The sequence below is a fragment of the Lissotriton vulgaris genome, chromosome 3_1 (assembly GCF_964263255.1).
Source record: "Lissotriton vulgaris chromosome 3_1, aLisVul1.2, whole genome shotgun sequence".
In the NCBI taxonomy this organism is placed as follows: domain Eukaryota; kingdom Metazoa; phylum Chordata; class Amphibia; order Caudata; family Salamandridae; genus Lissotriton; species Lissotriton vulgaris.
This window is the reverse complement of record NC_141689.1, coordinates 1,150,920,441-1,150,945,221: the sequence shown is the minus strand read 5'-3', so window position 1 is coordinate 1,150,945,221 and position 24,781 is coordinate 1,150,920,441. Positions and strand designations below refer to the sequence as shown.

Below are 24,781 nucleotides of genomic sequence, written 5' to 3'. Positions count from 1 at the left end.
CACACACGCAACGCCACTCACACACGCAACGCCACTCACCCACGCAACGCCACTCACCCACGCAACGCCACTCACCCACGCAACGCCACTCAACCACACAACGCCACTCAACCACGCAACGCCACTCACCCACGCAACGCCACTCACCCACGCAACGCCACTCACCCATGCAACGCCACTCACCCATGCAACGCCACTCACACACGCAACGCCACTCACACACGCAACGCCACTCACACACGCAACGCCACTCACACACGCAACGCCACTCACACACGCAACGCCACTCACACACGCAACGCCACTCACACACGCAACGCCACTCACACACGCAACACCACTCACCCACGCAACGCCACTCACCCACGCAACGCCACTCATGCAACGCCACTCACACACGCAAATCCACTCACACCCACGCAGTGCCACTTTTACCCACACAGCACCACTTTCAGACACACAACGCCACTCACACCCACGCAAGCCCACTCTCACACACGCAACGCCACTCTCACCCATGCAATGCCACTCACCCACGCAACACAACTCACACATGCAACGCCACTCACCCACGCAACAACACTCACACATGCAACGCCACTCACCCACGCAACGCAACTCACTCAAAGCCACTCACACACACGCAGTGCCACTTTCACCCACACTGTGCAGTGCACAATAGGTCTCGCAGTAGGAAAGTTGGAGCTATTGGTTTTGTAAATGACAAAGCCCTTTATGTTTTTAAAATGAAAACAAAAATAAAAGGCATTGTTATTTGCAATTGTAATAGCTCCAACTTTCCTACTGCGAGACGTATTGGCAACGCTAGTGCTTGTTTTTTGGGGGGGGCACTTGCAGGAGACACGCTATTGTAATTTGATAAATGTGCATAAAGATTGTTTGTTTGACTTGTTTGTCGCAACATGGTAAGATGAATTGGCTTAGTAGAAATTATAGTGGTTCTTAGGGCAGTCCATAACTTTTATAATCTTAGACTTGGTTTTAACTTTTTGACTATTTCTTTTTATATGATTACTACCATGTCTCGGACTTTAGGTTACTCTGTCCCCAACAGCGTTGTGCTTTATTTATTGAATGTTCACACTGTGTTTTCTTTCGAGTGTGTTTGTTATATTGAGATGGTTTTTAAATACCTTCAAACAATGGAAATTCTACTTACCTACTTATGGCTGACCTAGCAGAGTGGGACAGTGTAAGGGGGAATCACAAAACCTTGGAACAATGAGTCTTGGTTGTGTTCTCTACCTGGATGATGCTATTTTTCTAGCATTGACACTGATTGGTTCACAGAGGTGTATACTAGTTGGGCAACTACGCTGATGATAAAAATAAAAATCTCTAAGAGCGAAAGTCATGGTCTTTGGGTCCCGGGGTGTAGGGTTAGGAAAGATTTGCATTGGTTTTTAGAGAAAGACAAGCTAGAGGTGGTGAAGTTGTACCCATATGCAGTTAGAGAGTTTTCTAGTAACTACTCTAATAGCGATCATTTTAGTCAGTGCAGTAGTAAGACAATATCCCAGGCTTCTACAATTGGCAGGTTATATAAATGTTACGGGCAACAACACTTTGCCCATGTCCTGGCGGCATATAAGAATAAAATTCCGCCTTCATTGAGCTATGCCTGTGAATCAATGGATGAGCGGCACTGGGCCTTCTTTGAGAAGCTGGAAGAGTGCATTTGGCGCCACATGTGTACCTTGAATTGTGCGGTTGCTCCATCAGCACTCCGGCTTGAATTCGGGCTTCTTTCCACAAATGTGTTTTCTTTAGCAGCAAGCTTAAGGTGAGGGAATAGCATGTTGAATTGTGATCAGGGCTCCCATCGGGCATGCGTTAAAATATGAATTTATTTTCTGACTGAAGGAGGGAAGAACTGTTTTCTAAAATTATGTGAAAGCACTGGATATGTTTGGAACTGGTCAAAGTGAAGCTGGACCCTCCCATAGCGTGTTTTGAAAAATATGATTTAAAATGAATCTACGAAGTTAGTCGAAAATATTGTGCTCTTGGCACATTAGGAATTATATAACTGGAGAGTAGCATATGTAAAAAACCTCAACAGTATGTCCTAAGGAGCCTTCGCCATGGTGTGCTTAGAACCATTTTACTATTAAGGCTAAACCTGCTTCCCCTACGATTGATTACGGGAGCATGGGATGGATTACCTGGGAAAGAGAGGCCCCGTGACCACTGTAGGAACCATGTTCAAGATTTAAATCATGTGTTATTTGTCCTTTCCTGAAATCACTATGATGACATCTGTTAAGACCATTGTTCCTAAAGTATAATATTTCCTCCGGACTGGAGGTCCGGAAATGTCTTCTGGCACCATCCTCGGAAAGAGTTTGTTCAAATGTATTTATCTATTTTTAACAATTATGAAATATTTATAGATATGACTATATTAATTGAATTTGCCCCAGGAGCAGCCCATGCAATAAATGGCGGGGGTGTAGGCTCGACAGACTACGGCGAGGGAAAAGTAATTATTTATGAAATTTTCCCTCAACATCACCTGTCGAGGCCCCACACCACCGCCACACCACTCTTGTAAATGTATTTGAGCTTATATAGCGCACAGCTACCCGCAGTGGGTTTCCCGGCGCTTGCTTAGGGAACCTGTCCTGGTATTCCCCTGTGAGATAGCAGGGTATCCACAAGGTGAAAGTCAGGCATCCCGCCGCGAGGGGCCGTTGTGGAGATTAAGCAAGCTATTACCCAGAGTCGCAGAGTGTGAACCCGTGAGTCGAGAAGGCACCGGGGCGAGAAATATCGAGTCCGTGGAATTTTTAGCCCAAGACCCGCCGAGGCGGGGAATTGAACCCTGGTCCAGGACCGATCTCAGCTTCCGGGTCTGCTGCCTCTAACCCCTGAGCCACACTTCTCCACTCCACTCTCTTACCTGCACAAGCCGCTCCTGATTTGCCCTCGTATTTCATGAATATGGTCTTTTAGTATAATATGATGTGCACAGTCTAAGTAGATTTACAGTGTTTACATTGCTTTGGAAAGTTGATTGCACTGAATTATATTGAAGTTCTGTACTAGAGTTGCACTATTGTTCCTGCTATGTTCCTTATGATTGGATACGTTTTGTATTTCTCACTAATACAGTTGTGCATTTGCACTTTATTTGTCCAAGGACTTTTTACATTAGAGGACTGTGTCGGTACATTGACTGATTCTGTCATGTATTTTATTCTGCAAACTATCAATTGTGAGAACTTTTTTTGTAGATCGCTTTGTAGATCTTTTGTGCATTTTTATGTGGACTTCTTTGAGTTCCAAATCATGATGACATTTTGACTTTTTGAACAAGGAACACGTTCAAAGGTTGATTGCATCAGAACACACAGTTTCGCCAAATTAGGGGGCCAGGATTAAAGCCAGGTTTCCTGCTTCCACAGTTTCCAACTAGCACCGTACACTAAAACGGTGGTGGTGTTCATTCTGATGAAAAGGCCAAGGGACTTTCCTTCCCAGGGAAAGGTCACTGTACTCTGTGCCCAGTGTTATTCTGCATTGTGTAATTCTTGCATATTTAGGTAAAGCTGGGATTAAATGCTAAATCTAGTGCTAGAGTCTGCCCACCACGGTGAATTGATCACCTTGTGAGGGGTCTTTCCAATTGTTTTTAATAGCTCTTATGACTTCTTGTAGGGTCGTTTGAAAGTCCATTTAGTATATTTATATCATAGGAAAAAGACAGAAGCAGAATATGCATCTTTTTCTTTAGGCCCTGAGCCTGTAGGTAGTTACTTGGTAGTATCTATGGTAGACAATGTTGTTTTACCATGGGTGTTTTAGGTGCCATTCCATGTGTATAACAGAGTTATCCATTTTTGTAAATTTGCATCTCCAAAGGTGCCAATCTCGAGCAATTAAGCCTTTCTCCAGGAGGTGGTTAAGAGGTTGAACATAAATACAGTAAGACACAGTAGTCAGTCTCACTAATCGATATCTGTTAGAGGTATACCTTTTAAAAAGGCTAAAAGGTTATGGAATTAAACCCCCGAAATGCCAGCGGCTTTCCCAAAGAATGTCTTCTGATGTTTTCGGGCACTCAGTGCATCAACACACTTGCAAAATGTCCAACGAATTGATAATAGAAAGTTAGCCACTCTAACAGGAACATTTTTGAAAAAAATATTTGATATTAAATTAGTCTCTTAGATCATTTCTCTCTCTTTTTTTCTCTCTCTGTCTTTGGCTCTCTCTCTCTACTTTATCATTCCTCCCCTTCTTTCTAGGTTTCGCTCTTTCTCCTGCAGTTGATCTTTTCCTGTTTCTCTCTTGTAATGTCTCACCATTTCTCTCTCCAGTTGTCTCCATCTGTATCTCTGTTTATACTCATTCTTTTGTCTTGCTCTCTCTTCTTACCTCTGTCTCTTTGTCTCTCTTTATATCTTACTGCCTTTTTGTCTGTTATTTACTTTCTGTATCTTTCTTTTCTCCTCCTGCCTCTACTTGCCTTTCGCTCTTTATCTCTCATTGTCTTTGATTCCTGTCTTTCTCTTGTTCCATATCCCGGTCTATCTCTTGCCCTTCTCTTTTCTCTCAATGTCTGTCCCTGGCTTTTCTCTCTTTCCATGTCTTTCTCCCAATGTCTGTCTCTCTGTATCTTGCTAAATTTGTTTGTCACTCCCTGTTTTTCTGTCCCTCTCGCCCTTTTTATCTATGACCGTTCCTGTCTTTCTCGCCCACTGTCTTTCACTGACTTTCTCTAGCTGTTCCGTAATGTCTTGGACAAACTGTTCTCGTGCTTATAGGTTTTAGGTTTATTTTTGTGTTGTATGAAAAATAAAAAGTTTTGGCTGTGAAAAGCTGGGTACGATCTGGCGTAGATTTGGAAAGCTTGGGGTGGGGAGTATTTCGTGTCATATGCAAACTGAGATCGCTTTGGGTGTGTAATGATAAGGATAGCCTTAGCCATTCTTAAATATGCCTACAGTGTCAAGAAGTTAGCCAGATCTGCAGGGCCAGCATGAATATTTTATTGGTTTCTTCTTTGCCTTCATCCGAAGGACACCAGACCTTATTGTAAAGGTTTCATTAACCGAATGTATTGGTCTTTTGGACGTCTTGTCATATTCCATAAATAATATTGCTGTTGTTTTCCGTTACAGTGCCTGCCTGCCTGCCACACACTCTTAGAAGCCACGTGTCGTTATTGAACTCGATACCGTTACACCCCGACTTGGAAACAAGGGTTTGTGTATTGTCAAGAACGTGTCCTGGTTGGCTGATCCTGCTCTTACACGTACCATCCGAGGACAAACCTCTGTATATCACATTTAATTGCACCTGTGACGATGGCGATACTCGTAAGCATTTTGCAAGTCTGGGTGGCTATCCTTGTACTTCCGATTCATGTGCTGGCCTTCCTGGGACTGTGGAAGCCAATGTTTCAGAAGATTTTCCCTTACATAATGGAAAAGATAACCGTGACTTTCAACCGAAAGATGGGGGAACACAAAAAAGACCTTTTCAGCAACCTGTCGGAGTTTGCTGGCTGCTCCGGAGAGCTAACGGTCCTTGAGGTTGGCTGCGGCAGTGGTGCAAACTTCCAGTTTTACCCGCGAGGTTGTAAAGTCGTCTGTGTCGATCCAAACCCTCATTTTCAGAAGTATCTAAGCAAGAGCGTTGCAGAAAATGAGCATGTCCATTTTGAGCGCTTCCTGGTAGCTTCTGGGGAACATATGACCCAAGTGGCGAGTGGCTCTGTTGACGTGGTAGTGTGTACCCTGGTGCTGTGCTCGGTGATGAGTGTGGAGGCGTTCCTAAAAGAAGTCATCCGCGTCCTCAGGCCTGTGAGTACACAGCAATGCAATGCACTTTTAAACTGCAGGGCGGTGCAGCTGGGAGTAGTGAATGGTTACAGTTAAAATGCGTGCTACGAAGTGGTAAACTAGATGGCCAGTTTTAAGGAATTTCAGCCCTATTCAATAACGTGGGAAAACGATTTACAATTACCATTGCAGCCCTGACCTCTGGCAATACCATTGGCTGGGCACGAGTCGGGGGTACACGTGGGGGGACGGCGTCCACCTCCTATTTTCACAGGGTGAACGCCGTCCACCCTGCCAAGATTTTGGGCCCCACTGAATAATGTGCTGAACTCGCCCCGGTGTAATTTCCAAACACTGGGACACTTTTAGCAGTGCCTGCAGGTTGTCAGCTTTCCATCTTCAACAAGCAACAACATGCAGGCAGGGAATTGGCTTTCTTATTTAAGACTCTTGCTAGGCCCATTACAAAGGCCGAATTTGAGCGGTCATCAGTCCTCCTTTTGTTCGAGTCTCTTGGCTGGGAGCAGTCAGGAGCCTCACACCTGATGCAAATGAAGCAGAGGGGAAATAAAGGCTCACACCTTGTTAGCACTTCACAGATACTTAAGAGAGGCATCTTTTCACTTTGTTCAGTCCCTTTTTAGGAGATATGCATGCACTGTAAGAATGTCAGATGTGTTGGTCTTTCCCAGTATTTACACAAAGCAAATTGCATTTATATAGAGCTTACTACACCTGAGGAGGCGTTGAAATAATTTAAGTACCACTATTTTTTCTTCTATAGCCCTCCTCATCCCAATGCAGCGTGTCAGAGCCCTTTACATCAACACGTACATATTAAATGTACAATAATGGAATAGGACGAGTCTATAGCAGTGAAACCAAGAGTTAAACTAAGCTTTCCAAAAGAGTATTTCCACGAGTGCATGTGCTCTCGTGCACGAGCTTGCCCGAGCCTTCTGCCTGCCTCCTGCCTTGAAGGCAATCTGCTTCTCCGCCCCCTGCTGTTCCCTCCCACTCGCTCGCATGTCAAAGGCTGCTCACTCAAACACCATATGCCTGCTCCCCTCCCCCGCCCCCCACGCCTCGCACCAGACTTCATTGGAATGTGCTACGTGCATTCTCCCCTCCCTTTTAGCCTCTTTCCCAGCTCCCATCTGGACCCTCCTTTCGTCTATCTCATTATCTTCTCCAATCTCGCCTCATTTTACTTTATTTTCTCTCCCGGCCTCTTCTTATCCGTCCTCATCTCCTTCTATTATCCCCACCCCTCTTTCTCATCTTCCGATGTTCTTTCCCCGTCTTGTTTTATAAATTATAGTTCAACCTCCAAAGCACTTGTCTTCCAGACTGGGCCCGTAATATGTTTGCACTTTAACCACTTTAGAGAATACACAGTTGCCAAAACAGCGCCCAGAGAAAAAGCCGGACCAGGAAACAGGATCTATGATGCATCTTAAGTTTGGAATGTAAACAATTCATTTGAAAAAAAAAGTAGGCTGTGGGTGCTGCTTGCGCAAATAAAGGGCTTGCATTTCAATCATAAAATGCAAGCAATGTTCCTACTTTTAGGCGCCAGGCAGACGTGCCTTCCCTTGGGTACAGCAGGACAAGAAGAGCTAGGGGGCATGGCCCCCACTTCCCGATCAGGTCCACCACTTACTAGCGCTAAGCCTAATTCACAGTATTTTCGAGCATCTGGAACTTAGGTACTCAATGATCGTGTCTGTGACCAGCCTGCAGTCCACAGATTTTAATGTCACACTTTGAAACCTACTGCATAATTGAGTCATTAACAACCCTGTAATCTACAGTAGTGCGAGTTAACAGATCTGATGGAGTGAACGCTATATCAAAACAATTCAAACTGCAATAAACATTATGTATAGCGCTGGTGGCCCTTAGGGTAGTAAATAGCAGCTGCTACTAAAGAAAGCATCTTTGAACCAGTCTGGTGTACACTGCGGAACAGCTGCTTCGAAACCGGGATGCCCTGGCCCAAAAGTGCGTTTCGAAAGAAGCTGTTTTCATTTATTTTACTTTCACAGAATTAATAGTGCCTGAGGCAAAAAAGTTCACGGGGACTTATTTACAAACCCCTTGCGCCTCAGGTGCGACACTTTTCAAAGTGACAACAGGCGGCGCAAGGGCTTTGTAAATATGCCCCCTCCCCCATGCTCTAAATCGCGCTTTTCTTTTGATCCACATACTTGAGTCACTTACGCGCTGCCCTGCACTAGTGAGCTGTTTTGCGTCCAGAACTGGAGCTGCTGTTGCCCTGGAGCTGCTGTTGCCTGGGTCCCGCCTAGTCCCGTTGCTAGGGAGCAAGTTGAAAAGTGTGCCAGGGCGTCGCTCTCTCACCAGTGTCACTAGTTTCAGCTTCCGCTCGGCGGCATCGTCCTCCATGGCGCGGGGGTGTGCAGTGTCTGAGGCACAGCATACACTAGGCACAATGACACAACAGAAGGGGGCCGGGCCATATATGATCTCAAAGAGGGTATGGGAGTGTGCAGAGGAGGCCATATGAATGGCTCTGTTTCTGATCGTTTCTACTTTCTATTACTCCTCTCCAATCCGAGCTTGCCAGGCATGTTTTTGGTTCATGGTGACGACATGTGGGGAAACAATGCTGTCAGCAGTCTTTGACCCCTTCAAATGACCAGTGTATTCTTACTGCATTGTGAATTTTATTTAGTTACTTGTTTAATAGTTTTATTAATCGCCTTTCGCTTACTTTATAGGGCATGTATAAAGCGGAATGGAAGAAAGCATTGACAAGCAAAATAGTCCATCTGGCGTGTTGGAAATATCTGGGTCCTATCACGATTCCCCCACCCCTCCTTCAACTCCTTCACTCCTCAGCGCGGAGCAGAGCCCCCGCTTGTTGTTAAATTGTAGCGATTCTACGAGCAACAGTTACGTTACACAATGATTGACTGTTTCATATTTTTTGTAGACACGGGGAGATTAATCGGCAGCTCAGGAAATGTCTTTAACAGACCAGCCGATTAATCTACCAGTGTCTACAAAAAATATTAAACTGTCATTGTATAATGTAACTAGTGGAAAGCGCTGCCGGTCACCATCACCATTTTAAACAAGAAGCATTAGCGACAGCAAAGCCTGTGCCACGCTCGTGCAATCAGCTGGCAATGATACACGCACTAACATTTATATTTCTAGTGCATGTATTGCTGCCAGCTGATCGTGGCACAGGCTTTCCTGTCCCTGACAAAAATGCCTGCAAACAAACAGACTCCTCCAATATGAGCAATCCGTTGCCTTTGAAAATAAGCGTGGTCTCCAAAGGTTCCTTCTGAAACTGTTTGCTGTCAGAGATGGCAAGCTCTCATAATCCTAGTTTTGGAAGCATCTATACCTCTCTCTACACCCCCTCTCACCATTCCCTCTCTCTCCACACCCCTCTCTCTACACCCCTCTCTCTCTACACCCCTCTCTCTACACCCCTCTCTCTACACCCCCCTCTCTCTACACCCCCCTCTCTCTACACCCCCTCTCTCTACACCCCCCTCTCTCTACACCCCCCTCTCTCTACACCCCCTCTCTCTACACCCTCCTCTCTCTACACCCCCCATCTCTCTACACCCCCCTCTCTCTCCACCCCCATCTCTCCACCCCCCTCTCTCTACACCCCCCTCTCTCTCCATACGCCTCTCTCTCCACCCCACTCTCTCTACAACCCTCTCTCTACACCCCGCTCTCTCCTCACCCCTCTCTCTCTACATCCCTCTATCTGCAACCCTCTCTCTACACCCCCTCTCTACACCCCCCTCTCTCTACACCCCTCTATCTACACCCCTCTATCTACACCCCTCTCTCTACACCCCCCTCTCTCTACACCCCCCTCTCTCTACACCCCCCTCTCTCTACACCCCCCTCTCTCTACACCCCCCTCTCTCTACACCCCTCTCTCTCTACACCCCTCTCTCTCTAATGCCCTCTTTCTCTACACCCCTCTTTCTCTACACCCCTCTTTCTCTACACCCCTCTCTACACCTCTATCTATCTATCGCCCTCACTATCTATCGCCCTCACTATCTATCGCCCTCACTCTATCTATCGCATCACCACAGCATCACTCAGGGGCCCCACAACATCACTCAGGGGGCCCACAACATCACTCAGGGGGCCCACAACATCACTCAGGGGCCCCACAACATCACTCAGGGGCCCCACAACATCACACTGGGGCCCCACAACATCACACCGGGGCCCCAAAACATCACACCGGGGCCCCACAACATCATACCGGGGCAGCACAACATCACACAGGGGCAGCACAACATCACACAGGGGCAGCACAACATCACACAGGGGCAGCACAACATCACACAGGGGCACCACAACATCACACAGGGGTACCACAACATCACACAGGGGCACCACAACATCACTCAGGGGCACCACAACATCACTCAGGGGCACCACAACATCACTCAGTGGCACCACAACATCACTATGCGCTACCACCGCATCACTGAACGCTACAGCATCACTCAGTGCCACCATAGTATCAAACTGTCCACAGCATCACTCAACGCCACAGCATCACTCAGCACCACTCAACGCCACAGCACCACTCAACGCCACAGCACCACTCAACGCCACAGCACCACTCAACGCCACAGCACCACTCAACGCCACAGCACCACTCAACGTCACAGCACCACTCAACGTCACAGCATCGCTCAGTGCCACATAATCACTCAGTACCACTGAATGCCACAGCACCCCTCAATGCCACAGCACCCCTCAATGCCACAGCACCCCTCAACGCCACAGCACCACTCAACGCCACAACTCCACTCAACGCCACAACTCCACTCAACGCCACAACTCCACTCAACGTCACAACTCCACTCAACGTCACAGCACCACTCAACGTCACAGCACCACTCAACGTCACAGCACCACTCAACGTCCCAGCACCACTCAACGTCCCAGCACCACTCAACGTCACAGCATTGCTCAGTGCCACATAATCACTCAGTACCACTGAATGCCACAGCACCCCTCAACGCCACAGCACCCCTCAACGCCACAGCACAACTCAACGCCACAGCACCACTCAACGCCACAGCACCACTCAACGCCACAACTCCACTCAACACAGCACCCCTCAACGCCACAGCACCCCTCAACGCCACAGCACCACTCAACACCACAGCACAACTCAACGCCACAGCACCACTCAACGCCACAGCACCACTCAACGCCACAACTCCACTCAACGCCACAACTCCACTCAACGCCTTAACTCCACGCAACGCCACAGCATCACTCAACGCCACAACTCCACGCAACGCCACAGCATCACTCAATGCCACAGCATCACTCAATGCCACAGCATCACTCAATGCCACAGCATCACTCAGCGCCACAGCATCACTCAATGCCACAGCATCACTCAATGCCACAGCATCACTCAATGCCACAGCATCACTCAATGCCACAGCATCACTCAATGCCACAGCATCACTCAATGCCACAGCATCACTCAATGCCACAGCATCACTCAATGCCACAGCATCACTCAATGCCACAGAATCACTCAGCGCCACAGAATCACTCCGCACCACTAAATGCCATAGCACCCCTCAACACCACAGCGCCACTCAACGCCACAAAATCACTCAACGCCACAGCATCACTCAACGCCACAGCATCACTCAACGCCACAGCATCACTCAACGCCACAGCATCACTCAACGCCACAGCATCACTCAATGTCACAGCATCACTCAGCACCACTCAACGCAACAGCACCACTGAATGCCACAGCATCACTCAGCACCACTGAAGGCCACAGCATCACTCAGCACCATTGAAGGCCACAGCATCACTCTGTGCAACCATTCAACAACAACTGGTTCTAATTTGTTCTCTTAATGTTTCAAGCTTTATTACAAATGTCATAAAAAGGTGTTAATATTTCACTGCTGTTCTTGGATTTTCATCACAATAAAATACACTGAACATAATCTTCCCAAAAGTTTAAGCTATTGCCATTATAAATTACAATAACTTTTATATAAGTATTAATTATTAAAAAAATAAAAGCCATTGTTATTTGTAATATTAATACATCTAAGTCATGTAAATACAACAAATATTGCATTACAAATGCTATAGGTGTCATATTTGCGGAAGTTAAAACTATTGGCATTGTAAATGACAAAGCTATTAATTTCGCTATTTTCAAAACCAACACATAAATAAAACATTTGTCATTTACAATACCAATAGCTCAAAATGTCCTAATCCGAGACTAATTGCATTGCAAATGCTTGTTTAGGACTTGTGTCCTGAATATTGGCCATGTATACAGCATACGCACCTCAAACTAAATAGTCTCTGGGTTAATTATGGATATTAATTATTTTCTAATTCAACTATGAACATTCCATCGACTTCATAAAGGTGAAATGCTGGCTTTGCAGTGAATGTTTGAGCTTTCTTCTAGTATGTAGATAAGTTTACATGCTACTTAGATCGATTATTATCATCATCACATTGAATAATTTCCACCTGGGAGGAGGAACATAAAGCAAAATTGAGGATGCTTTGCAGCATCATGGTGGGGAGTGGGGTTAACAAAGAAGCATTTGCAATGCAATAGGTCTCGCATTTGCAAGAGTTTAAGCAGTTGGCATTGTATATGACAATGCCTTTTATTTATCTGTTTTGAGAACTAACACATACATAAAAGGCATTGTCATTTACAATAGCTCAAACAAGACCTATATCATTTCAAGAAGCAGCCCCCATTGTCCCGGCTGCTTGGAAAGTGAAAGCGCGCATGGGGTGCTGAATGTTGCAGGAAAGCATGTGCATGCAGTAGGAGAAACTCGTTTAAGAAAATAGTACTTACAGACTAAATAAGACATACCTTGTAACACCAGAAGTAAAAGGGCCAGTCCTCATAGGAGGTTACAAATTAAGACAACGCAGTACTAAGGAGGGACTAACAAGCCTATTAATGCATTAGAAGCCTGCTTTTATGAAGGACAATGACACAAGCCAATGACAAATATGGGCGAAGAGTGGGCAGGGCTTCAAGTCCATACTCAAATACAGCGTGTCTCGCAGAGCAGTGCCTGCGCTGCCCAGGCTCGACCTAAAAACTGAAAAAAAGAATCACCAGCAAATGTGCTGTGTTCAACTGTGGCCCGTCTCCTTTGTGCACAAAACTTTGAGTAAGATGTGGAAGTCTATACCCCACTTATCAAGCTATTTTCAGTTCATATAACACTCTTTCATGTGCTGTGCTTCTCTTAAGCATGGCTGACCACTTTGGTCTCCCATTGATTCTCACATTGCCTAGTCAGATGAACCTGGGTATCTATCACTCATCAAAGTTCTGACTGCTTCAGAAACTGAAATAAAGTTACTTCTACATTCTGTAGTGCCTTTACAACATCACAATCCAAGCCATTTTTGTCAATGATATGAGTGCATAAGTATGTAATTAACATGTGTATGGAATCAGCTCCTAATATTTCTGAAATGTGCCTGTCCTTCAGGGATCACAACTTCCTTCTTATAGGTTTCTGAAGAAATGGCAAAACATCATTGAAAAATGTCTTCAAAAATATGGTGTCAAGACGACAGCCTCTCTGCTAAAGCCACCAATCACCTGGCCATAAGGGACTTAAAAAAACTTAACAAAAACTGCGAGTACATACTACCTTGCTCCTCAAATTTAATCAGCGCGTAATCATTTTGAGAGAAAATAATCTCACCAAACAGCGTTTACTACAAAGTTCATTGAGTCTTCTGCTGGGTTGTGCAATTCCCTATTTGATTTGTTCCATGAAAAAATGTAAAACACCTGGCTTCCCTTTGTCATTAGTATAATACCTTTCATGAAAGATTGTGAATCTGACCCACTCCATGGATTTTGGACAAATTTCAGCCTATACTCAATGGTCTTTATTCTCCAGTAACGTGTCTTTTATAGATTCACATTCTTGAATCTTCCCCGTCATCATGGTGGGAGTCCCACTGTAACAGTAAAATAGCGGTATAAAGCTAAAAGGACAATCTCCCTTGAGAATCAACAGTATTTAATAACTAGTTAACCTCGTTAAAGAACATCCAAACTCCCGCCAATCACATTGCAGACCCCTGAGTATCCATCCCCTGCAGAGCCACCATACCTCAGATTTCTTACCGCACGTCGTGTGTTAGGGAGTCTTCCTGAGCTCTGCTTAGTCAGTGTTTCTACTTTGAACTCTTCATCTTTCAACTGGCAGTTCTCTTTCCTCAACCTTGTCTTCAACTGAGGTGCTGATAGAAAGTGAATTTACTGCTTATTTTCTGTATTTTCTACAGAATGCCAGAGTCTAAAAAAAGGGCTGTTCAGGCCCTGCAAGACTTGTGGAAAGTCCAGGCATTTCCCAGAGGATCCGCATAAGGAGTGCTTATATTGCCTTTATCCAGAGCCCAAGCCTAAAGACTGTAAGCACTGCCGGACTTTTTCTTACAAAAACCCTAAAAGACCGTGAGGGAAGGCTTCTTATTTGGCTTCAGAAGAAAAGATCTATATAGGATTCTGACTCCGAGAGTGAGGGGAGACCTCATTTCTCCTCAGTGAAAAGGAAAGAAGATCATCATTCTTCTGGTCAGAGAGTTCCGAAAAAACTAAGATCTCTGAGGATGGAGTCTTCAGTGGAAAAGAGAGGTTAAAAAGAGCAACCTGGCTCTTCTCTGACCTAAAAAAGATCTGGCTCTGCTCCTCCTTCCCCAACACCTACTCCCTCACAAAAAATCTTCCCATCGTCGGACCCGTCGACGAGACATTCTCTGCCTATGACTGTTAAAAGGAAGACTCCGTCGGCGGTTTCGTCAGCGACATTGAGGACATCAACGGTGAAGACGACGACAGCTGTCTCGTCGACGAAGACGGGAGTAGTGATATCAGCGGCTTCGGTGAGGGGTTCGTCATCGATGAGAGCTTCACCGTCGACGGTCCAATTGTGTGCTACGCCGTCGCCAAGCTTCTCCACCCCGTCAACAGATACTTCCACGCCGTCGTCACAGTCCCTGGCGACGATTCCGGCAATGATCCAATCGACGAGGAAAATGGACATACTAGGCTCAAAATCTCTATTACAAGATTTTTCAAAAATATCTCCTCTGCCTCCTTCTCGCCTCCTGGATTTTCAGGAATTGGAGGATGAAGGTCCGTTTGGCACTGCCAACAGCCCCTCTCAACTAAGAGTGAAGTGCCAGGAATCTGTTGAAGAGGATCAGCCAGATAATCCTATGACTTACTTTGAGGGTGACTATTCCTTCTCATAGAGGCGCTTGGGTGCTTCCAGGAGCACTACCCATATTATGAACAGGAGAAGGAAGATCATCAAGAACCCTCCATTAATGTGCCAATGTCAATTGTCACAGACTTACGTTTCCTGCTAGTTAACTACTTCAAACGATTCCCTGAAGCCAATGTGGCCCAAAAAACAGTTTCTCGCCAGGAAGAGCCTCCCATGACTCCAGTTCAGGAAACCCCACTGGCTCCACCAAAACAGAAGACCCTACCTCCTCAGCAGATCTCAACTAGAGCATCAGACAGTGGAGACCATCAACTGGAAGAGGAAGATACATGTGGACTCTGATGTCCATGACAAGTGAATGGATTATGTAACGCATATGCCACCTTCCCCCACGCTGCCAGTGGCTAAATCTCCACCTGCAGACATCAGCGGCTTCCACAATCTGCTTGAGAGAGCTTCAAACCGCTTTGATCTTCCTATGCCCATCAAGCAAGCGGAATGCTTCTTATACGATTTAAAGGCTTCCACTTAACATTCAGTCAGGGCAAACCCTACTATCGACTTCTTGTGGCAGGAAGGTTTCAGGCTAATAAAAAATCCAGCGTCTGTGCCAGCAGTCATTCCAAAGCTGGATAAGAAGTACCGGGTGCCAGAAGCCTCTCCTACATGTCTCATAGTCCATCCGAAGCCTGATTCTGTAATAATGCAGGCTGCTCAGAGAAGATCAAAAACTCTGCTTCTCCATGTACCACCCCGCCAGACAAAGAGGGGGGTAGGTTGGACAATATTGGGAAGAGATTCTCTGTACTGGCTGCTACAGCCATCAGAGCCTCCAATGTAATGGCTATTCTTGGACGGTACGATAGGCAGATATGGTCAGACATCACGCCTTTTGGGGAATTCCTGCTGGAAGATAAGAAAAATGAGGCAAAGGAAATTCTTTCTGAGGGTGAGAGAGTTTCATCGGAAGCCATTGATGTGGCTATGGACATTGCTTCCACAGCCTGTAGGCAAATGGCGGTTGCTGCAGTGTTGCGCAGGCAGGGTTGGCTGAAAGCTACAACTTTTCACACAGAAATCCAGGCAAAGGTGCTGGACATGCCTTTTGATGGAGAGAATCTGTTTGGTAAGGATGTTGATGAGGCACTCCCGGCTATCAAATCCGACAAGGATACAGAGAAATCCTTAGCCAATTTACAACAGAGAAGGTTCTCTTCCTTTTAGGGAAGAGGAAGAGGTCAGTAGTTTTCAGCTTATTACCAACAGGGTTTCCGTCCTCAGTACTCCGCTAAGTCCTTTTGGGCAGACGCCTGCATCAACTTACTCCAGAGCTCCAACTTCAACATGTTCCGCTTCGGGAGGTAAATCCAATGACACAAGCAGGAGACAATGAGACTCATCAGGCAACTGCCACCCCAGTCCCACTTCATTCGGCTCAAGACTGCTCCAAATTCTTTCTGCAATGGAACTCCTTTTCGTCGGACAGATGGGTGTTAGACGTTTTCAATCAGGGTCACACCCTAGAATTTCTTTATCAACCTCCAGATTACCCCCCAAGAAAGACTGCTCACCGCCATAGGGCGCTTCTCAAAAGGGAAATAAAACTACTTCTCATCAAGCAGGCAATCAAGATAGTGCTGCACAGTCAGCGCAACTTGGGATTCTACTCCCACTTTTTTTTCATAAAGAAAAGAACTGGAAAATGGGGGCAGATCATGGATCTCAGGTTGTTAAACAAGTTCATCAAAAGCCAACCGTTTTGGATGCTGTTGCTCCAAGAGGTTCTCATTCTCTTCGATTCAGTGGATTACATGACCTCTCTGGATCTTCAAGATGCATACTTTCACATTCCTATTCATCCAAAGCACCATCGTTATCTCAGGTTCCAAGTGGCAGGGTGCCACTACCAGTTCAAGATGCTGCCCTTTGGGCTAAAGTCTGCTTCCAGGGTATTCACCAAATTCTTAGCGCCAGTAGCAGCCTTTCTCCGGCGTTTCGGTCACCAGGTCCCTACCTGGACGATTGGTTATTCAAGGCTCCGACATTTCAGGGTGCAAAAAGGTCCACGAAAGCCTGCCTTCGCCTTTTTTGCTCTCTGGGTCTCAAACTCAATGAAAAGAAGTCTTCACTTCTTCCTTCCATGTCTCTGGTGTTTCTGGGAGCAAGATTAGACACAGACCTCTCAATGGCCTTTCCCACAGAAAAAATAATTTCTCATCTTCTAAAGATTGCTCAGTCCTTTCTTCAAAAAAGTTTGTGTGTGTGAGGATTTACAAATTGATGTTGGGGATGATGTCATCTTGAATTTTTCTGATTCCTCACTGTCTATTGCGGATGAGGCCTTTCCAGGAGCAGGTCAACATCCAACGGGTTCAACCCTGAGGCTCCTTCGAGGACATTTCAGTTACATCTCAGATGATCAGGGCGATGTCCTGGTGGAAAGTCAAAAGCAATCTTTCACAAGGCTTTTCCGTCCTTCCACCAGAGCCTCTGGTGGTCATGACAACTGATGCCTCCATGGAGGGATGTGGTGCTCACCTCAAGGAGGTTCAGGGGAAGTGGTTGGATCAGGAATGCCTTTCCCACATCAATCTGTTGGAGCTGAAGGCAGTATTTCTAGGGTTACGTTCCTTCCTTCCAAAGATAAAAGGTTATTCAATCCTTATCCGCACAGAAAACACAACCACAATGTTTTACCTACAGAAACAAGGAGGGACGAGATAGCCGGCTCTCAAGTCTGGTGCAACAAATTTGGAATTGGTTGATTCACCAGAATATCTCAATACAGGTCCAACCCGTTCCAGGGTGCTCAACGTATGGGCCGATTTGCTCAGCAGAGATTCCAAGCAGTGTCACGAATGGGAATTGGACGCCGTTCAACACAAAATAATTTCTCAGTGTTGGGGAACACCTACCCTGGATCTGTTCGCTTCATTACTCAACAAAAAATGTGTTCCCACTGATACCCAAGGACCTGCAAAAAACGAGAACCTTGCCCCATCATTCTCATTGCCCCTGTGTGGGCAAGGCAATACTGGTTCACAGAGCTGTTTCACCTATCAGAAGTCTCTCCAGTTCGTCTTCATCCTTCAGAACGTCTACTTTCTTTGGACCAAGGCCAGGTGATTCTTCCGCAAATTCAATCTCTTCACTTGTCGGCTTGGCTCCTCACCACACTGAGTTTGAGGATATAGATGTTTGTGAGGAGTTCCGTTCCATTCTTTACAAGCTCTGTTCTTTCTCCACAGTCAAGTGTTACTCAGCCAAATAGAAAAGATTCTGCTCCTGCAGTGCAAATCACTCATGCCATCCACTCTCTTCATCTCCAGAGGAGGTTTAGCCATATCTCTCTGTAAAAGTTCTTTTGGCCGCAATTTCAAGGTATAGAAGACGTTCAAACCAGTCGTCCCTATGGTCCTGCAGGGTGGTGAAGGAATTCATGAAAGGCCTTTTCAGAGCCTACCCACCGGTTCGGCTTGCTCCGGTGCTCTGGCAATTGAACATTGTGCTGTCTCATCTCATGAAACCGCCATTCGAGCCGACTCACAAGTGTGACAAAATGTTTATCTTCGAAGGTGGATTTTATCTCAGCCATCACGTCGGCTAGACGTATTCGTGAAATTCAAGCCTTCACAGCAGCAGAACCTTATCTTCAATTCCAGCAGGATAGAGTGGTGCTATGCACTAATCCCTCGTTCATACCCAAAGTACCTACCACTTTCCATCTGAATGAACCTGTGATCCAGCCTTCATTCTTTCCTGCTCCGTCTACACCAGCAGAGAGCTCTGAATTCTTTGGACATCAAACGATATTTAAAGTTTTACCTTCAAAGGACTAAATCTTTCTGCAAATCTACCCAAATGCTCATCGCCTTCTCTGCCTCCAGGAAGGGTTATGCTTTGACTAGAGCTTTGATTGTTCGATGGGTTTCTTCTACTATAACCTTCTGCCACGAAAGGGCGGGCCGCCCTCTTGCTTCCAAAGTGACTGCGCCTTCCACAAGGAAGATGGCAACGTCCTCGGCCCTGTTTGCCGTTGGGTCCCTGCCAGACATTTGCAGGGCAGCGACATGGACAAGAGGCGATACTTTTACAAGGCTCTAGTGCCTGGATACTTTACAAAAGATGGATGCTGTGGTTGGCCAAGCGGCTCTTCATCGTCTGTTCGCTTAAGGCAGGCCTCAGTTCCTGAGGTTTGTTAAGAATGCTTATTATCATTAGTATGTTTATTACTTACTATTATGGTTATTATCTTTGTCAAATCGTATATATATATATATATATATATATATATATATATATATATATATACACACCGTGGGATGTTATTCCATAACGATCTCCTGTATATAGATATATGTTTATTTTATAACTGTGGAAGTTAAGTTGCTTGGTTTACTTCAGGTAATGGCATTATGTCACATGGTGGGAGGGTTCACCTGTCTTTTCCACCTCCGATTGTGGTTATGTACTGCTTACTAGTCTGATTCAAGCATGTTACTCTATAAAAGATACAATACTGGAGAAAAAACAAGTTACTTACCTGTACACTGCGGTTCTCCAGTATTGATATCTTTTATAGATTCACATGTGGCCCTCCATCCTCCCCTTACAGGTGCACCCTTCCATACCTGTTTTATTTGACTAGCTACACTCATACTCGAAATCTGAGGCATGGTGCCTGTGCAGGCGAGGGATACTCTGGTCTGCGATGTGATTGGCTGGAGTTTGGATGTTCTTTAAAGAGGTTAACTGGTTACTAAATACTGTTAATTCTCAAGGGAGATTGTCCTTTTTAGCTTTGAACTGCTATTTTACTGTTACCATGGGACTCTCACTATAATGACAGGGAAGATTCAAGCATGTGAATCTATAAACGATATCAGTACTGGAGAAACACAGTGTACAGGTAAGTAACTTGTTTTTTACTTTTCCTGACCTTAAAATTTAATTTCTCTCCCCTTATATGCACATCCTGCTTGTGCCCTGACGAGACGTCTAGAAATCATAGCTCCTGCTCGACCTTCCTTGCATCAGCCAACATCACTTACTACAGAATTTCAAAAAGTATGTCCTCTGTTGGGGCGCTAGGGGGCGCACAGCGGAATGGCTGGGTAAGACCGCAGCTCCGCCGGACAGCTGAAAACGCGACGACCCAAGGTCGCTCTGATGCCTGGAATAACGCTGTTCGAGCGCTGCCCCATGTGTCTAAATACCTCAGGCACGCAATGAGCTAGAAATTGACCACTGGCGGCCAGGGAAACCGTGAGAAACCGAGGAAAACAGCTCCGTGATCGTGAGCGGTCAAGATGGCGGCCATCGCTTTCCCCGGCGAGTCATGGACAATAGCGGCGGAATGAACGCGCCTGCAGTCTTGGTCGCGGCTGAAAGACGGCCAAAATATCCGTGCCCGCTGTGTAAACGAAGCGCCCATTGCCCAAGTAGCTGTGCCCGCCACGGAGTTGCCGCTTCGTGACTATTTGCCGGAAGGAGGCGCGAGACAACATGGCGGCGCCCAGGGAGACGGCTTCAGGCTGAGGTGGTGAGCGGGATTTAGAGGATACACACTGGAACTCGTGGGGGCATCCGGCCGCTGGCTGCGTTCACCTGCGGTGCGGAGTGCTACTGGGGACGCATGACTGGAACGTAGCGCCGCTTGGAGGTTAGTGGCGCTGTGAACTCGCGGTGCAGTGAGGCCCCGACCCGACAACAAGCCCCCCCCCCCTTTTGGCGGTCTGCGCAGTGTGCTGCTGCTTGCGGGGGTTCCGGTCCCTGGCGGCCTACACTGGCGGTGTGGAGCACAGCGGGGGGCACATTATTTACACATAACGCCGCATGGCTGTTGGATTAAGGCGGATATCACCTGTGAGCACGGATCAACCCTTAATGGCGCTATGAACACAACAAGAGGGCCCCAACCTGGCGCCACTTACCCCAGATAGGCGATCTGTGCAGTGTGCTGCCGCGGCTGCGAGCGGCGTGCCGGGCGAGCTGAACACGAGGCTTATACCCCGGAGATCAGTGGGGCCTCTAGTTGAAGGCAATGCGGCTGATCGGCATCCTGTGGCCCCCAACGAGTGCAGACCCCCCGTGCCCTGGCCGGCGCGCTGTGCAGGGAACCAAAACGGCGGCGGTCAGTAGAAAGACGAGATCCACCCCACGGGACGAGTCCACGCTCACACCTCCTTCCTTGACAATGGTAAGGCCAGATAAACAACAGCAGAAGATTTCCTTCGAATCCAAAAAGACGCCCAAAACTACAGAAACGACGCCTGTCATCATGAGTGGATCGCCGGGCGAGCCGGCTGCCGGTAGCAATATGGAGAAGATACTGCTAGCAATCCAATCCAATCTACAAGACATCAATGGTAAATTGGACAATCTAACGTGCAGAATGGATGGCATGGCTGCCAAGTTGGAAAAGCATGGGGAGAGGCTGGAGACGGCGGAAACACGAATCTCGGCGGTAGAAGACGAATCACATGCCACCACTGCCAAATGCACATCCATGGAGCGGGTTCTGGAGGTGATTAAGGCGAAGGAGGAGGAATTGGAATCGCGCTCTAGACGCAATAATGTGCGCATCACGGGATTCCCGGAGTCGACCAACACTGGACGCATGGAGCAGTATGTCGAGAACTATGCAAGGACATATTTGGAGATGAATCACTGTCGCAAGTTTTTATCATAGAGAGAGCGCACAGGTCCCTGGCGCCCCGTCCACCTCCGGGAGCTTTGCCGCGTCCGATCGTGGCGAGGGTCCTGAATTATCGAGACAGGGACACCATCTTGAGACTGGCACGAGAGAAGGGTCCCATAACCCACCAAGGTAATAAACTTGAATTCTATCCGGATCATACTGTGGCCGTGCAGCAAGCTCGCAGGGAATACACAGCGGTGAAATCCAAACTCCGGGATCTACAAGTTAATTACTCCATGTTATACCCGGCCAGATTGCGTGTCCTATGGGAGGGCAAGCCTGTGATCTTAGCGACGCCGAAAGCTGCGCAGGACTTTGTGAAGAAAATAATTGCACAAAGAAAATCTGGTGCACGAGAGGAACAACAGGCGGACACTGATTGAACGCATTGGGTCTACGTTTGACCGAGACTATATGTGAGTATGTTAATCTCCGTTGCCCCACAGGTCCTTCTCCTTACAAATGTTGGCGAAGTTCACACAGAGTGACACTGATGGCCCACAATAGACTTGGTCACTTGGGCTCTCTGATAATAACGGTTTGTCGAGTCAGTTGGCACCAGGATTGTAAGAGGTTAAGGCGAGTTGTGGCATATGGACTGCTCCGGAACCATGTTCTGTGCATTTCGGGAGAAGAGTTAACTGACTAGCACTGGGATGTGGTGCTGATCACATCTCACCGTCAGGGTGATGGGCACATTTAGGGACGTGCCCTCGGAACTAACTGCACTGTTAACTCAGGTGACTATCAATGGGAATGTATTGATGATTATTTAGTTGAAATTACTGGACACCTTGAGAGATGTGCTATGTGGAGAAACACGTTGGTTGGTACACGGAGCGACATCTGGGAACCTCACATTATTAAGGGTTTTGAGCTGTTCTATCTTGCAAGTTCCCCACTGAGCACGGGTGGGCGGGGAGCAACAAAGTGCGGGTTCCCATATGCTGGCCAACTAAAGTACTTTCAGACGAAGGGCCGGGAGCGGCCGAGGGTGTTGAGACTCAACGCGCATATTTTTCCAAACGTTAGGGATGCCGTCCACTTCCATTTGGTTGGAGGGAGAGTTGCGCCTCCAGCGGACCTCCACAAGGGAGTTCTCCACACAGGTTCAATAGGAAAGGGTTTGATGTTTAGCCCCGAACTGTTGTCGAGGGTAATTGGGGGGGGAGTCTGGCTTCGGCATGTTTGGGTTGCTGGAGTGGGAGGGGGAGGGCGGAATGAGGTAAATGTTGATGTTTTGAGACCTGAACGATCAGATGTTGTATATCGAGTATGTTTTGTAGCCCTAGAGAACAATTGTATGCACATGTTGGCACTTGGACACATCTCGACGGACCCCTGGCGCCATTGCGATGCGCACCAGATACAGACAACACCACCTTACCGATGACTCAGAGGTCGACTCAAGTGAATAACGCACACATAAAACTGCTAACATGGAATGTACGGGGATTGACACAACCCAAGAAAATTAGGCGCCTGTTTGCATACCTGAACAGACATCGCATAGATATTGCGTTTTTACAAGAGACGCACATTGCTCCGAACACACATCACTCCATAGGCCTTAAATGGGCCGAATCTGTACATATTGCAACATACTCCTCCTACTCTAGAGGGGTGATGTTGCTGTTGCGAAAAGGGTTAAAGGTCACGGTTCTGAAGGTGATACCAGATCCAGAGGGCAGGTACGCTCTTGTATCAGGGACATTACGGGGTGAGAAACTGACTTTACTTAATGTTTATGCCCTAATGTAGATTCTCCCAACTTCTTTCAGACCTTGTGGGGACACCTGCAACAATTCACGCACACTAGGATAATATGTGGGGGTGATTGGAATGTGACCCTTACTGACGGATTAGACCGCTCCGCACAGTCCGTCGAACCACATAAACATGCTAGAGCCAAACTCCTACATATACTAGCGGACGTGAAGCTTACAGACATATGGAGACACAAGTTTCACACGGAACCGGGTGCCACACACATTTCTGCATGCCATAGCAGCTGGTCCCGTTTGGACTATTGGCTAGGAACTAGCGACATTATACATTGGACATTAACGTCCTTCCAAGGACGCTGTCGGACCACAATCCGGTTTTATTGAAACTCTCCGTACCAGATCACATCCCACATCCCTACTAATGGAGGTTTAACTCACGTGCGCTACCAGACGTACTGTACGCAGACACTATCCACACAGCAATTAAAGACTATTTTCTGCTGAACGAACCGGCGAACGATGACCCATGTCTGCTATGGGAAGCCTTTAAGGCGACGGTTCGGCTATCAACTATCGGCATACTTCGCGACATACGACAACAAATTAAAAGATACGACACGCAAATGAGGGAGTTGGAAAGGGTATACGAAACTACCCAAGATGCTGCAATTCTAGGGAAATTACGCACATTGCACACGGAACATCAGAATCTAGTAGACGACGAAATAAAGTATATGGATAAAAAACACACTGCTAGAGCTTTTGGTGAGGGAGGCAGGCCGGGTGGGCTGTTAGCGGCAAAAATTTGTGAGGGCAAGAAACACACGGAAGTACTTGGCATTAAAACTGAAAGTCAGGTTATATTGACACAAACGACGGATATATTACAAAGCTTTGTCACTTCCTACAGTGCACTATACACGTCACAGCCAATAACCTCTACAGATGCTATAAACGACTACTTTAGGAATGTGGCCATAGCATGGCTGTCTGACCACCAGAGGGAATACCTAGCGGCACCCATCACGGTTGAGGAAGTCACGGAGGTGATAAAAACACTGCCGAATTGCAAGACCCCGGGCCCGGATGGGTACACGAACACATTTTATAAACATTATGTGGATATCCTGGCTCCTTCGTTGACGGAGATGTACGGAGCCGCGTTCGATAAGGGTGAGCTCCCCCCAACGCTCCGTGAAGCGGTCATCATAGCTCTCATGAAACCGTCCAAGGATCCGACCCAAT

At 46.9% G+C, this 24,781-nt stretch overlaps 1 protein-coding gene across 2 annotated transcripts in view; it reads left to right on the top strand.

The window, feature by feature from the left end:
- LOC147727600 (thiol S-methyltransferase TMT1B-like) overlaps positions 1 to 24,781 on the top strand; it is a 161,770-nt gene that overhangs the window by 113,045 nt on the left and 23,944 nt on the right. For both annotated transcript variants that reach the window (XM_086961629.1, XM_086961630.1), the window contains exon 2: positions 5,148 to 5,831. In XM_086961629.1, coding sequence (XP_086817755.1) covers positions 5,334 to 5,831 — 498 coding nt within the window. In that variant the 5' untranslated portion in view covers positions 5,148 to 5,333. The remainder of the gene's footprint in view (positions 1 to 5,147; positions 5,832 to 24,781) is intronic.